Source organism: Pyrus communis, chromosome 15 (genome assembly GCF_041283825.1).
Source record: "Pyrus communis isolate YQ-2024b chromosome 15, ASM4128382v1, whole genome shotgun sequence".
NCBI classification, from domain to species: Eukaryota; Viridiplantae; Streptophyta; class Magnoliopsida; order Rosales; family Rosaceae; genus Pyrus; species Pyrus communis.
Genome location: NC_142579.1, coordinates 38,861,565 through 38,877,062, shown reverse-complemented (window position 1 = coordinate 38,877,062; position 15,498 = coordinate 38,861,565). Strand labels below are relative to the sequence as shown.

The following is a 15,498-nucleotide window of genomic DNA, read 5'->3' as shown; positions in this document are numbered from 1 at the left end:
CCATGCATGAGATTTTATTATAAAATGACTCAATACAGTCAAAAATGAAACTGCTTTATATAAGTTATATTTTGTTTTGTGCAACTTCTGATCAACATAAGTTTTAGGGAAAATTTTTAAAATGTTATATGAACTTGTACACATTTTCCAATTTGTCATATAAACTAAAATGTTAAGCAATTTGTCACACCAACTTTCTAAAATCATCAATTTGTCATCTCACTCTAACTCCGTTAAGTTTTCCATCCAAAATAAGTCATGTGCGAGACACATGACTTGTGTTCAAGATTATTTCTGTCATTTAAGATCTTTTTACAAGTTCTTTACTTTTCTTTAATAAAACTCTTAAATTTTGTGTTCGAGGGTATTCATCTGGATCGTTGTGTTCGAGTAGCATATATGCATCTACAAATCCATTTTCTGGCACCAAACCTCAACTTGTTTCTTATATTACAAAGCTCATATAAAATTTGATTTCATAGCTAGCTAAACCGAACACCCTATAAATGTTTTTGTTAAATGCAACTTAATAGAAGGAAGTAGGGTGTTAAAATGACAGAAATAATTTTTAACACAAGTCATGTGCAAGGCATATGACTTATTTTGGATGGAAAACTTAACGAAGGTAGGGTGAGATGACAAATTGATGATTTCGGAAAGTTGGTATAACAAATTGCTTAAAATTTTAGTTTATATGAAAAATGAAAAAATAAATACAAGTTCATATGACATTTCAGAAAAATTTCCTAAATTTTGTCGTAAGCCCGCAAAGTCTGCATCATGCCAGCTAAGTGATGCAACATGGAAGCTTGGAGATTCTTTATTGACATTGCCTTAAAATTGAATGGATTGGAATTTTTGTTGAAATTAAGGAAGATAAACCAAAATATGGTTTGCAATGTATTTGACTTGGTGTTTGGTGATAGGCAATGTTGAAATGACATGTCACGAAAGAAAACACGTTAAAAGTAAAAATGGCAAATGACGGGACCGACCATCCTCCTTTGGTGGTAGTGGGCATTATACACATTCACTAAAAGGCTAAAGTTTTGTGTTTTATTTCAACTTTGGACTTGGAGTTCTACGGTGTTCTAATTCTAAATCCATCTAGAATTTCTTAGTTGTCAACAAAGTGGTTGGTTTACAGTTTAGGCAACTTAGGTATTATGTGTTCGTATCAGTAAGTGTAAAAAAGGACGCCCACAAGTTCATGAGTAATCGTCTGCTAATACAAAATGCATTAATATCTCATGGTCACTTACACAGATTTGATCATACAACTCAGTGCTTATGTAAACCACTCTTTTCCCTTTACCTACAACCTTCTTTGTTATTTAGGGACTATTCGTTAACTTTTTGCAAAAAAGTTTTTCATTTCTAAGATACAAAAACAGGTGAAAAATGTGTTCGGTAGATTGTGAAAATATATTAAAAAGACAATGTTTAGCCTAAGTTTTGTAGAATATCCAATCGATGTTTTCTTTGTTTTTAAAAACAGTTTTCAAAATAATAGAAAATAAAAGATACATTATAAAACAAAGTTAAGAGTTTTAATAAAAAATAAATGACATGATTTTATCATTAATGTTGCCGCCACCACCACCACATTCTCCATCGTCTCATCATCACCGCTACCAAACATAAAGTTATATATATATATATATATATATATATATATATATTGATATTTGGTAATAGTAGTGTTTTCAATGTTTTCATTTTCTGAAATCATTCTCGAACTACACTATTAGACACATTTTCAAATCACATAAATACAAAATTATATTTGTCGTTTTTTGTTTTACAGAATAGTTTTTCAAAAATTATTTTGTAAAACGTTATTGGATAGCCCTTTAGCCATCAGTCTATTTTATTGAAAGATACAAAACGCGTTTTGTAGCTTACATAATTATTTGGCACCTGAGTCCACTTTCGTGCCAATCCAATCTAATGCCATGTTGAAAGAGGCATGGGCAAATGAAAAAACATTTAACATTGGCTTTTGGTCAACATTAAACTGACTAAATTCTTCGTTTTTGTTCTTTCCGGAGCTAGATGCACTCCTTTCCAGCTGCCTTCTCAATCCCCTTCTTCTTTTTATGAAAATTATAGTACACTCTAGAACATTGAGATTTAAAGTCTTTTTTATCCATTATGATCTCTGAGATTTAAAGTCCATAAAAGTAGTTTTTGAAGTTATTTATCGTCAATTATTTTAGTTCTTTTGTGAGAAATTTCTGTTAAATTGAGGGTATTCAAATCAACCTTACCCATGGTGGTTTCTTCAATTTAACGAAAAAAATTATCCAAAATAATTGACCGTGAACAATCTCAGTGACCACCTTAATAGATTCATTGTCTAAAATGAATCTCCTATGTATTTTATTTTTACGTTGAAGCAATGATCTCCTCTGTAAATTTGCTTGTAAACAACTATTCTCTGATATTTAATTTAAACTGCATAAATATTATACATTCCTATCCTTTTTACCTACCCCTCCTACTATAAATACCCCTCATTTCTCACATCTAAAGCACCATACACTCACAAAAAGAAGGTTTCCATTGCCCGCCAGATTTCTAATCTTTCCATCTTCAACCTCTCATCTTCTTCTTGGCAAAAATGAAGCTCGTCTTTGCAACCTTCATGCTTGTTTGCCTTGTCCTCAGCTCCTCTTTCTTTGAGGCATCAATGGCTGGTTCTCGTACGATCCTTACTTTTTTTTCAACTAGCTACTCTTTTTGTGTAATTAATTAACCATGTTTCTCTAGAGTTCATAATATTCTTCTTTCATTTTTCTTTCCTCTCTTAATTTGTTTCTAAAACTAGGAATATATGGAAAATTTGAGTTAGGTTAATTAGTCAGGATAATATGTTCGCTTTCTTACAGTTGAGTTAGAGTACTCTTCTGTAGAGTAAAGTGTAGTTTAGAATGTAACTTCGTTGAAACTAATTATGTGATATGCATATATATTGGTGTTCTAATTAACCTACCTATTTGCATGAATTTTGCAGCATTTTGTGACTCGAAGTGTGGGGTGAGATGTTCAAAAGCTGGATACAAGGAAAGGTGCTTGAAGTACTGTGGAATCTGTTGTGAGAAATGTCACTGCGTTCCATCGGGGACTTATGGGAACAAGGACGAGTGCCCTTGCTATAGGGACCTCAAAAACTCCAAGGGCGAGGACAAGTGCCCTTAATTGATTCATTTTCTTTTGTGGTCATTTGTGATGATGTTGGTATGCATTTGTGCCTGGGAGGTACCCTACAAAATATTAACGAAAGTGGATATTATTGTGTAACTTTTATATATTAATAAAGTGGAGGTTGTACCAATTTAAGGTGTATTTCATTCTTTTTAAAGAACAATGATATTTCAGTAATAATTTAGGAAGAGTGTAACAACCTTGTCATTGTAAGCAAGCACCAATAACGTTCCTAACAAATTTTAACATTAAGCCGGTTAGGACCATTTATTTATGCATTCAAGATCTAAGTTCGAGTCTCTCGCTTCAGTAATATTGTTTTTTTGTATGTAATGTTGAAATATTGTATAAAATTGATCACAACTCATATACGAAGGGATAACAACTTATATTAATGAGTTTATTTTCATAAAATGTTTCAGTTCTAAAATACAGTGTATATAATATTGTATTATTGAATGGGAACGACACAATGACGGTGAAACCTTCCATATTCATACAGAGGAGGGATATGCGGTTGGATCTCTGGTGGAGGATCGATCGAGAAGAGATTATACAATATTGGTTGAAAAAGAAAAATATTTTGTGGGAGAGGTTGACAGATAACAATTTCACATGCATACATAGTACGTCTCATCTCTTCAGAGGCCATTTGTCATGCATGAGGCCCCATCCCCGGAAAGAGATCATCTTCAGATCTCTTCTACTAAAATCATCGGATCAAGTGATCCGGACCTTTTAAATTTTATCCAACGGCTCATCTATTTTGATTTTTTAAAAACTGTGATAATTTTTTACCGTTAAATAAAATTTAAAATGTCCGGAGCACTTGATCCGATGACCTTAGTTGAAGAGATCCAGAGAAAATCTATTTCCTCCCTCCCCTACTCCGAGAGACCCAGTTGACACTCCGATTGGTATTCTGCCACGTCATATGTACTTGCAATACCCAGTTTGTAACCGACTTGTTCCCGTCAAAACAATTTCTGCTCTCACCAAGTGACATGATGCCATGGCCTCAATTCCCCGTCACGTAAATGTTACGTACTCACAAATATATAGAGACGATGTCAACAGCTATGTAATTGAAGTAACAATGAACGACGTTAAGAGTTGTTATTGAATGATCGGACCATCCAACTAATTAGATTATCTGATTCAATTTTTTTAGTCTCTCACACATTCAAGGAATTCGTAGTAATTTAGAGTGGGTGTGGCTTCAATACTACGTGTCACTTAATGCTATGAGTGTTTTACTTTTAGCGATTAGATTTGATTTCCACAACTATTCAAACCGATCTTCTATTTTCAATCTCAATAATTCAATTTCATGTATCAATTATTGTTATGTAGTACTAAGATAGTTACGTCACCTTTATCAACGAAGTGAACCAATGTCGAACCTAATTTTGTATCGGAAGTAGTTTCCACTCTCTCATATTTTCTTTCAACACTCTTTTCTTATTTTTGGAAAAAGTAATGCTAGGTAGACTAAACTTGTAAACTAAATGATTATCACTGATAGACAATAAGCACATTAATCAACACTTAAATAATAATTCAATCAACTTCTATATCATTTAGTTTGTAAAATTTTATCTACAAATTTAATGTCCCTTTCCAAAAAAAAAAAAAAAGGATTGCGGACATTACTTGCGGTCTACTTATTAGGTTCCAGTTGTTGCTTTGCAGCTAGCATTGCAACTCCCCTCGCCCCCACGAGGACGGTATCCAGCTGTGGCTGCCACTTTTAGACGTAAAACAATGTCATTGCTGGTGGGTTTTGTGTCTCACGTTTATTCCCGCCATAAGTATGTCTTTGGTACAACAAAATGATCCGTAAAGTTAATGCAATGCAACTCATATGGTTTGTGTTATGAGATGTGTGACAACACATCTTTAAGAGCGCGAACCATTTACGACATGACTTGTTAGCTATGTACAATTCTATATATTGTTTTTCCACATCCCACCCACCCTCTTTCTATGATACTTCCATCTCTCATTTCTTCAATGTATTTCTATTTACGTGAAGTGATTTTCGAACACCTCTTTTCTTCCGTTGCACATCCTTATTTATTTCTTTGACTTAAAAGTTAAATCCAAGCATTGACCATGAAAATCCATGGATTTACCGTTGAACCGAAGCCGAAAGGACAATTTATATAAGAATTAGCTGAAAGTTTGAAGAGTAATTTTATATGTACATACAAGTAAAATGAAAAATATTTTATCCAAGTTTTCTATCACCTATTTGTCTTTCCATTTTCCTATACCGAAATTCTATTGCACAGTAATTGAGTAACAGAGGGATTGCAGATCTCATCTCCTCCGAATGTTCGGCTTCAATGCCCCCCGTGTGTGTGTGTATTGGTTTCGGAGCTGCCCAATATCGGAATCTCCAGAGCCAAAGAAATTCTAACTACACTGGTACGAAGTTACTATCTAAGCGGTTGAAGCTCTTGCTCAGGAACAACGGCACTGGCACCAACAGGCTCGTACGAAACGATCTCTTGCAATCTATACTTCCTAACCAGCCATGTCCCTAATGCTAATAATCCGACAACTGAGGTAATTATAGATCCAACTACCACCGCCAAAGAGTGTTGATTCCACCACGACCTGCGATTCTCCAACAAAGTCCAATTTTAACAACGAAACAATCTTCGCGTAAAACTCTAGCAAAATTCGAAAGCTAAACAGGATAAAGAAACATGAAAGGAAACAGAAAATCAAGTACGGCAAAGACAAACGTCCATGAGGCTATCATTATGAAAACTGGATAATGAAATCAACAAAATCAAATTTCCAAAACCAGACACTTAATTTAGTGAGGAGCAATTTTAGAGAGTGAGAAAAGAAAAGGATGAGAGAAAACCAGGTGAAGTAGCATACCGCTTCTTTCGAGGCTCAGCCTTCACTTTGACCAACTGATAACTTCCAAATTTCTGGGGAAGCTGCATATGATGCTCCCTTAAGCGTAGAATTATGCCCTGCAATATTGAATAAGGATTAAGTCAACATTCTAGTCAGCAGATGGAAAAAACTCCAATTGTAAGTACATGTTATCCAGCAACGGAAGATTTATTACTGTTGCTTTTGCAGTAGAAAAGCCAGTTGCAGATTCAGCAGGGAAGATTGTCCATCTAACAACGAAATCACTTCCTGTATGGGTGTAGTTCATTAAGCGAACCTGAAGAAGAGTTAACGTTGTGGTTAGTAAAGTAATCGAAGATATACTAGCACACAGTAAGAACGAGTATTAAAGATCACCAAGGGTGGCAATCGGTTGGGCTAGAGTATGTTACCAAGATCAATTACCCCAAGCACAAGCATTTATTTGACGAAATGACAACGGTGAAATCCGCACAATTAAGAAAGACCTCTAATTTTAAATATTATGGCACTTGGGAGAAGGGGGAATAATTTTATCTTGACTCTTTAGTCACAGGTCCAGAATCATACTTGAGATAAGCACAGTCGAGCCTTGGTAAAGCAAGATGCTACATAGTTAGGGCGACCCAGACCCAACCCATGCCAATCATGCAGGACCCCCGTAAAAACAAAACAAAAAACTACTCTCAAGTCCAAGATAACATAGCTAAACTATACCTGCGAAATATCAACTTCCAGCTCATGAGCAATAGAATCTGCGAGTTCTGTGAGGTTGGGTTTCATACTGTTACTGATGCTAAGCATCATATCGAAACTTATTAGCCCTATTTGAAGTTCACCTACATATCAAACATTTGAGATGTCAACCAAAACAATTGAAAAAGTTGCATCATATCAAAACAATTGAAATTATAACTAAAAATGTTAAATTGGAGAAAAAATGAGAACCTAACATCAAAATGTCAGACTAAGAAATTGTACATCAAGCATCATAAAGGTCATTAGAACATTTGACAGAAAAACTAACTCTACCTGGAAGAAGTGTTTCAGGCAATCCACCTGGGGCAATGTTAGGAGAAATTTCTACACTCATATTCCGGCCATCAGAGGCTAAAGGTGCTGGAGGCGGGGCATTACTATAATTCAATTTCTTCCATAGTTCAGAACAATTAGTTTTCCAAAAGCCAATCTTATCGTTTTTCCGGTCATAAGTCACAAGAGTATTACGTGCAATGATTCCTGTACAATCAACAAACATATAGTAAGCTACCCCCACTTGCAGTTGTGCAAATGCTGGGACCTGTTTGGGACATATAAGGAGGAGGGCATATATTTCCAATGTGTATGCAATATGTGGTTGTACAAAAGATTTGTAAAACAATACTAAACCATCTGATATAGAGTGATTTTGCAACCACTAACCTCCTAAAAGAGTAGTATCCTCGCTATTTTCAAAAATCCCCAGGCAATAAGCACCACCAACCTTTGTATGCTGAGGAACAAGGGAACAAGCCAAACAGAGAGAAAAACAACGCATCAAAATGGGTGTGTGTATTGTGAAATAAAAGCAATAAGACACACAATGTTAGTGCAACACAACCAGAGTTATAGTGGAGAGAGAAAATGCAATGTAGAAACAAGGCAAAACAAAATTATCACACTATTCTAAACTTTTGAACCCAGTCAAGAGAGTTCTCTTAGTCTTAACAATATTATAGATTATAGATAAGACTTCGAATTATGGAAGCCAATTATACAGCCTCAGAACCATCTTAAATCAGCTGTGAAATAAAGCAGCAGAGTGTTTGGTAAACTTTTTTGTAAAAGTGCTTTTGAAAAAAAAAAAAAAAACAGTGTTTGATAAACTTTTATGTAAAACAGATGTGAAAAAAAACCGGTTTTTCAAAGATGGGTTTTGTAGCTTCTTGTTTTTGGCTTTTTTTCACCCAAAACTGTGAAAAAAAGTTGAAGCTGAATGTTTACCAAACACAAAAACAACTCCCAGCTTTTTTTTATATCAGCTTTTTTCAGAATCACCTCGGTACCAAACCAGGCCTTACTACAATAATAATTTAAAAAATACATGCTCAAGAACAGTAAATAATCAAGTTACCGGGAACAGGTAATTCTCTGGAGACAGTGATAACTTCTGCCCATTGCCAAATACCATATCAACCTGTGGAAAAACTTTTGACAGTTGTGTGACATCCCTAAAGCACAATTCCGTGTTAAACTTTCAGATAAAGAATTAAGTCAATTAGTAAATCAAGGCATGCAAACATCAAGCTATGCAAGTTTTCTACAGGAATTACCTTCCAGCTCCTGAAAAACAAATATCTTGATAACTTGGGTCAGGACCATGGATTTGCTTGAGGGACTGAATTTGCCTCTTAATCTGCACATTTGCCAACCAAAAAGATTTACCATTACTTGATGGTTAAAAGAGGGTGTCTGGTAAATAGATGACAGCAAACTGAAATACCTCCCTTAAATCATTTTCTCAGGTAAATAGTTCAATTTTTTTCCTCTTAAGTAAACAATAAATCACCTTTTCCATTTACTATTCTAGTCAGAAAAAGAAAAGGAAAAAACCCTTGACCTTTTCATAGGTATCAGGATCAGCTAGATTTTAGAAGTATTAAAACAGAGGAAGAAACTCAAAAGATGAAGACTTACAGCATCCTTAAATGCATGAAAAGCATCCTTTGGAAGGTACGCATAAGTAGTTCCACTATCCAATACAGTTCCATGATTGCCATTAAAGATCTTGGGATTTAACTTCAAAGGTTTTCCGGCCACATGTATTTTCTTCAGGTCAATGTTGTAATATGGACTGTTTCAATCCAAAAACTAGAGTATATGTGTGAGATGCACAAAATACATTCTTCATGAAAATAAGTTTGAATTTATTGGTAATATAAAAGTGTGCACCTGCGAAAGCGATCTGAGTGAGCAAATACCATATCAGGGGGAGATTTCATCCCGCCAAGAACCATGGCACCCCCTCCTACACCCATCCCTCCGTAGCATAATGAGAATGAATCACTAATAACACCCTTGTCAACAAGTTGATCCATTACACTAAGTTGACCACGACCCAACCCGATAATTCCATCAGCACGTTGACTGTAAAGATCACCAGTTTCAACATTTTCACAACCAAAAACAGCACGCTGGGGCACAAGCACACTCTCGTTACCAAATGAAATGAAGTCCTCACCAAGCACCCCACTACTAGAGCTCATCTCAGCATACCGCCGCTCATAAGTGCATTGAGCTTCTTTCTTGTCACAGTTACAATTGATACTGCACTTCACAGGTTGATATGTACTAGATAAATCAGGCTGGAACCTGGGGTCCTGCATAACAAAACCAATTTAGCTTCGATACAAATGAGTTAATTCAAATATATCCAAACATACGGAGAATCTGCAAGCAGTTAGTTAGGACTTCAACACGCAAGTTGAATAAACCCTCTACCTATGCAGAATGATTGACAAAAGGAGTAGGAAAACAGGATTTGTTCAGCTCCAAACAAAAAAAGAACTAAGAACCCATTTGGTGAAGTTCTATTTTTAATTCTGGAAATCCGAAAACAATTCTCCGATTCTTTCATGCTTTTAGCACATGGAAAAAAAAACTGAACACATTACTAGACTACAGCTAAACTAACGAATGTGATTCGCATTGTGTTACTCCCTACCTTCTTAATCTTAAGAAGCATGCTAAACTTTATACTGCATTTCAATCAAGAATAGTAAACAACAATTATCGAGCTTTTTTCGCTCCAAACAACTGAAGTCAATCCTAAACCCCACTCGAACATTTCTTGGCTGCAATTAACATTATTCGGATAGCATCCCAAACTAGAGGTATAGAAAATTGAAAAAACTAAAATATATTACTGTATGATAGACAGGCAAAACCTAATTGCAGACTTAACGACTAATAACTAGAATTAAGCACAGAAATGAAGCCGAACCTGATGAATACCACACTGTTCACAGTCAAAGCAAGGCACATAAGTCACTGTACTTCCCGTATCCACAATCAGCGCGAATTGCTGCGGCGGCGTCCCAATCCACACCCGCGTCGTGTAGTACCTGTTTCCAATTCCCAGTTCCAGAACCTTCCAATCAACACATAATTCGAAATATCAAAAGCTATAAAATTTGGGAAATTTGGGAGGAAAGTCAAACCCGTTGGCGAGAAGATCGTCGTATAGCCTCATGTGCGCGTTGGGCACCGATCTCTGGAGCCGCCGGCCGTCAGGTCGCCGGTGGTGCCAATTGGATTTGGGAGACGAGAGATGGAGAGGGAGGATCATCGGATGGCGGTGATCGTCGGAGAGTGAAGCAAACGCGCCGCAGAGGTTCAGCAGCAGGGAGTAGATGAGAAGGAAAGAGGTCCGCCGAGCCATGGCTGCTGCCTACTACGACGGAGGCGTAGAGGACTTTAGTCCTTCGTGGTCGCACGGTTCATACGCAGTGCTTCACAAATGGAATTTCTCTGGACCTGAATGTACTTTTTATATTTGGGCGGCGGAATTGGCGGCGATTTGAAGATAATTTTGGGTCAAGGTCAACGGAAAAAATTAATACCTTTGCATTGGAATGTTTGCTGGCAAATACCAGAAATCTTCTCAATTATGTTTAGACTCAATAATTTTATTCGTTTTCTCTATAAAATATTTTCTTAATAGAAAGGAAAATTTGTTGTAAGCTTATTTAACTGTTGAATGACAGAGGAAGAGGGGCGGCAAGCAGAGATAAAAAGAGAGAATTGGTGAGCGATGTGATTTCTTACCGTCTTTATTTATTGTAGTAAGAAAATGTGAACTAATTTTTCTCAAGTAATACAATACAATCAAAAACTATGTATTACTTACGGTAGTAAGAAACAAGAATTCTAACTTTTCAATTAATAAATTACAATGAGGAAAAAACTATGTATTACTTACGGTAGTAAGAAACGAGAATTCTAACTTTTCAATTAATACATTACAATCAGGAAATTATACTTTATTTATAAAAGTAAGGAAGGTCCATTTTAAGTAATACATTGCGGTCAAGAAATTATTTAAAAATATTATAAATTCTCATAATGGTTTATTAGAATTTACATAAATCACATGTTGCAACAAAAATAACATTTTCCGGACCTTCTTTGTACTACCGTCATGACTGTTGTTTTCAATTGAATTACTTAATTCATATCCAATGACAAAAAACAAAAAGAGATTCATAAGAAACTAAAAAAAATGTGAAAATCAGCTCTGAAAATAAAAACTAAATCTTTATCAAGCGATTCCTTAAAAAAATTACTGAACAATATTCCATCCAGAATTGTGAATAAACATTTCCCTATGTAAATATAAATAGCATCTGAAACTGAAACTTTTAGCAGCAAGAACACATACTATTACATTGTTTTAACTTTTTACTGTTTTACATGGATAAAAGAAAAGAAAATTACTGCAGAGTTAATTCAGAATAATTTCTTCATAGCTATTGCCTTCCCAGTTGACATGACAGAGTACAACAATCAACTGTGGGAGCGATCACAATACAAAAACCTATTCCCCCAACACAAAACAGTTGGAGGATCACTCAACTCTACATCGCTCTATGATCCCCTCTGGACAGGATTTCGATATTACAAAAACTAAAGTTAGCTCCTAACCGGCTGCAGATATCCACACGCATATATTTTCACTGTTCCAATTAACGAATCCTTGCACCCCTACCTACAAATGTGACCTGGAAATGTAGGCGGAAGAAACCCTACAAGATAGCGAAAGAGATCAATCCCTCGACGTTTCAGTTTGGGACAGAAAAATGAAACCAACGCAACAGACACCCTAGAAATGCAATTTCTTACTTGCTTGTCTATTTATGCCGCAGGCACCTGTCACGCCGAGCTAGTACCTTTCTTCCATAAGAATTGCCACGCAAGAAGTCGGAGTATAAACCAACCAGATTTAGTAGAGCTTCATGGTAGATACCCTGTTCTTGTGCAATAAATGAGATTCAAAAACCACACAATTGAAATTTAATCAAAATTGTCTAGGCTTCAAAGACAAAATGGACATATCAAAAGATAATTTCACAGCTACAGGGATCATAAGTTGATAATTTCACCCCCTCCTTTACATGGTGACCATATATGCACCCAAAAAAAGTCTAGAGACAGGGAGCTTAGCTAATTACTTTTACAAGTAAAATGAACAATACGGGCAAGTAAAAACATCCAAATGCAGTCCACCTTACTGACACTAAATTCGTATGTAATCAAAGAGAGTATATCGAATGGATTAACACAAATATACATTATTGGCCAAAAGGAGACACCATTTAACTCAAGCAACTCAATCGTTATTCCTACTGGGAAAAAAAAAAAAAAAGAAGAGCAAGTTGATACTTATTAGGACAATCACTTAAGATGATCTAACCTTAGAAACCTCGAGTGCTGTCTGGATGACAAAGTTCCCATACTGGTGAACAAGAAGCATTGACACATTTGGGTTGGTAACCAACTCAAATATAATCTGTGAAGATTGTTCTTCGCTTGACTCAGACAAGCATTTCTCCACAACGCAACTCCCGTACTTATTCAACGACATAGAAATATAACTGCCTTGAAGTTGTCTCAAAAGGTTTTGTGTGATTCGCGGGATCCTCAAACCCAGTAAATGTTGCACCACGTAGTTTCTAGGGTATCAGGAAAATAACGGAAAACATTAAGCAAAGATCCAGAGCGATATGTTAAAAAAGTTAAGGATGAAGTTTCATAGGAACAAACCCGTAGCGATCTACTGCAAGTACTGTTGCTTTCCCTATGATAGCATTAACCAGGCGTTCTCTATTTTCACCACTAGAGTGCTCAACGCACTTTTGTAGCACACAACAGCCACTTTTGTCCTTCCCAATCATAGAACAGTTAATAGCCACCACACATAGAAGACCCTGCCAAAGAAAATGTGCCAGAAAATCAAGATATCATGTCCTGTACCTAGGTAGAGTGGATTCAAGAGCTAGTTACAAAGAGCTTCTAAGATGATGTTTTAAGCAATATGGAAAGATTGGTGCTTGTTGATTACTAAATCTTGTATCTGCAAGTGACATGCATGTCCCTTACTAGTTACGGTTATGAAGAAATTTTAAAACACAAACGTTGGATGTGAAAATATGATATGGAACGCAATATGTTTTGGGAGTGGGACAAATCTTCAGGTGAAAACCGTTGATATGTGAAGTAATTATGAAAAATAAAGATCATCTATTGAACCTAACGATCTACATAACCTTCAATTACAAGACTCCGTCATGTGATTCAAGGATATAAAAGTCATGTGCTTCGCCGACATATTTAGAAATAAAAAGCCCAAAATTGTGGTTGTTCAATTAGGATTGAAGCAAGGCACCAATCGAGTCCCATCTGCAGTTAAAAACTACTTCCAAATGGATGTATCACGCCCATTGTTTGAATGAATCACAACCAATAATAGCCAATTACAAATAACATTAGGTACATGGATGATAATTTCCTGCTTTCGAAAGCTAATAAGCTAAAGTTGCATCTCTTCACAAGCTGTAAATCGGCTTAAAAATCATAACTTTAATGATCAAGAGTAAGTACTAATCATGGATTCGTGCAACCTAATGATCACGAAAGAGACATGAGCAGAACTAGCAAACATCAAGCATGTAAGACTAGCATAATAAAATACAAAGATAGTTACAAATGGCGTAAACAAGACAAGAACATTACCCTGTTGTCTTCCTCAGAAAAATTCTCTAAGCAATATTCGATCACATGTTGGCCGTTGTTGTTCTTACTCAACACAGCGGCACCAGGGCTCAGAGCTCCCATAATCAGCGACACTTGCTCTTGGTTAGTAACATACCGCAACAATTTCTGTACAGTGCGAGTCCTGTCACAAGAAAGATAGGAACAATTACCAAACAATTATTTGGTCAGCAATCTTAAAAGTTAGAACAATTACCAGCACATGTACAAACAACAACGCAACGGACTTGTAACTTAAGTGGTTAAGAGCATTTACACAGACCATACCCGCGATTGTCCAGGGCAATACAAACCAGTGACGTATGACTCTCCATTATCAACTTCGAAAGCATACGGGTCCTCTGCTCTTCATTGCAAACCTCCACAAGCTTCTGGACGACATAGTTCCCGTGAGGGTCAAGCATCAAAACGACCACATTTTCCATAACCTCCAAGAATATCAAATCAATCACATCCCTGTTCGGTGCAACATCCATTGTTTTCTGCAGAAAACGACAGCCGTACTGCTCCTTGGCCAAAGCAGCAATTTTTCCGCGCAAATCAGCCAACGACAACCGATCCAGTGTTTCACGAAACCCAGCAATGTCAGAATGCACCCAGCAATCTTGATTGGGAACAAAGCCATTCGAGCCATTAGTAATATCAGAGTCCACCCAGCAATTTTCAAGACCAAGGTTCCCAAAAACCCCATCCCCGCCCTTCTGCAAGCTCAGAGCACTCTGTAACGACTCTCCGCCGCCAAAAGGCAACGAATTTCCGCCGCTATATCCGTGATCGCTTGATGGGTAGTTCAGCGCAGACCCATTACTGTGATCGCCGCCGTCAATGCCAGAAATCCGCGGCTGCTGGCGACTGAAAGCTGACACATTTAGGCGAGAAAAGGCAGCCTCCAGGGTTTGATCAGAATGGGATTCTCCTCCAATGTGGTTCTGCGACGATGAGCTTCCGGGCACACATTCCGGCGACAAAAATTCCGGAGCCCAAAGCGACTTCGTTTCCGGGAAGCACCGAAAACCTTCCATTATCCGCCTCAACAGGGATGAAATTCCGACTCTGGAGTCTTGAGAGAGAAAAAAAGCTTCGAACTTTCGGAGGTTTTTTGAGAGAGTGGAGGATTCTGAAATTGCGATGGGGGAGAGAGGAAGATTTTTAATTGGGGGGCAATTGAAAAAAAAGGGGAAAAAGCTTGACCAGTGAGAGACTGAAATGGGAAGTGAGAGAGTTTCAATGGGGGTGTGAGTTTGCATGCAACTTATGGAAAGTTTTCATGCGAGAGAGAAAGCGTGAACAGGAAGAGAAAAAAGTGGCCATATCTCTCGCTTTCTCTCCGTGTACGCGGCGTCTGTCTGTCACCTCAAACATTGGTCCCCAAAATAAAATATTAAAAAATATTGGGGTCTCATTGACCAATAGGATCATTGTACTTTTAAGGCCTTGTACTTTCTTTCTTTGTGAATTTCATTCTTTCTGTGTTCGTTCGTTCGTTTGTTTTTTATTTTATTTTATTTTATTTTATTTTTATTTTTTTAAAATTTGTGTGCGAAAGAAGAGAAAAAAAAATGAGAGCTTTTCGAGTACGTTTGTGGG

At 36.7% G+C, this 15,498-nt stretch overlaps 3 protein-coding genes across 3 annotated transcripts; 1 reads left to right on the top strand and 2 right to left on the bottom strand.

The window, feature by feature from the left end:
• The first annotated feature begins 2,529 nt into the window (after positions 1–2,529).
• LOC148690989 (peamaclein) lies at positions 2,530–3,337 on the top strand. Its single transcript, XM_088685379.1, has 2 exons — positions 2,530–2,705; positions 3,017–3,337. Exons 1-2 carry the CDS (start codon positions 2,624–2,626, stop codon positions 3,199–3,201), a joined length of 267 nt encoding a protein of 88 aa, XP_088541505.1. The 5' UTR covers positions 2,530–2,623; the 3' UTR covers positions 3,202–3,337.
• A 2,007-nt stretch (positions 3,338–5,344) lies between these two features.
• Positions 5,345–10,845, bottom strand: LOC137735580 (aspartic proteinase 36). Its single transcript, XM_068475015.2, has 12 exons — positions 10,302–10,845; positions 10,085–10,205; positions 9,034–9,461; positions 8,779–8,935; positions 8,415–8,497; positions 8,216–8,312; positions 7,525–7,594; positions 7,135–7,341; positions 6,820–6,941; positions 6,299–6,400; positions 6,103–6,200; positions 5,345–5,829 (listed from the first exon to the last, which is right to left on the bottom strand). Exons 1-12 carry the CDS (start codon positions 10,520–10,522, stop codon positions 5,649–5,651), a joined length of 1,887 nt encoding a protein of 628 aa, XP_068331116.1. The 5' UTR covers positions 10,523–10,845; the 3' UTR covers positions 5,345–5,648.
• A 654-nt stretch (positions 10,846–11,499) lies between these two features.
• LOC137714147 (putative pumilio homolog 8, chloroplastic) lies at positions 11,500–15,246 on the bottom strand. The gene is made up of 6 exons (XM_068453429.2): positions 14,179–15,246; positions 13,873–14,035; positions 12,904–13,067; positions 12,554–12,812; positions 11,983–12,107; positions 11,500–11,885 (listed from the first exon to the last, which is right to left on the bottom strand). The coding sequence occupies exons 1-5, from the start codon at positions 15,156–15,158 to the stop codon at positions 11,991–11,993; spliced, it is 1,683 nt and encodes a 560-aa protein (XP_068309530.2). The 5' UTR covers positions 15,159–15,246; the 3' UTR covers positions 11,500–11,885; positions 11,983–11,990.
• Positions 15,247–15,498: the final 252 nt, after the last annotated feature.

Bases quoted from the DNA above. Each gene is read 5' to 3' on its own strand.
- LOC137714147 (XM_068453429.2), bottom strand. From the start codon at position 15,158: ATGCAAACTCACACCCCCATTGAAACTCTCTCACTTCCCATTTCAGTC. The intron at 14,036-14,178 runs GTATGGTCTGTG...TTCTTGTGACAG, and splicing joins ATTGCCCTGGACAATCGCGG to GACTCGCACTGTACAGAAAT. The intron at 12,108-12,553 runs GTTAGATCATCT...GCACAAGAACAG, and splicing joins CAGCACTCGAGGTTTCTAAG to GGTATCTACCATGAAGCTCT.
- LOC137735580 (XM_068475015.2), bottom strand. From the start codon at position 10,522: ATGGCTCGGCGGACCTCTTTCCTTCTCATCTACTCCCTGCTGCTGAAC. The intron at 8,936-9,033 runs GTGCACACTTTT...GGATTGAAACAG, and splicing joins CACTCAGATCGCTTTCGCAG to TCCATATTACAACATTGACC. The intron at 7,595-8,215 runs GTAACTTGATTA...CTTGTTCCTCAG, and splicing joins CAGAGAATTACCTGTTCCCG to CATACAAAGGTTGGTGGTGC.
- LOC148690989 (XM_088685379.1), top strand. From the start codon at position 2,624: ATGAAGCTCGTCTTTGCAACCTTCATGCTTGTTTGCCTTGTCCTCAGC. The intron at 2,706-3,016 runs GTACGATCCTTA...TGAATTTTGCAG, and splicing joins GGCATCAATGGCTGGTTCTC to CATTTTGTGACTCGAAGTGT.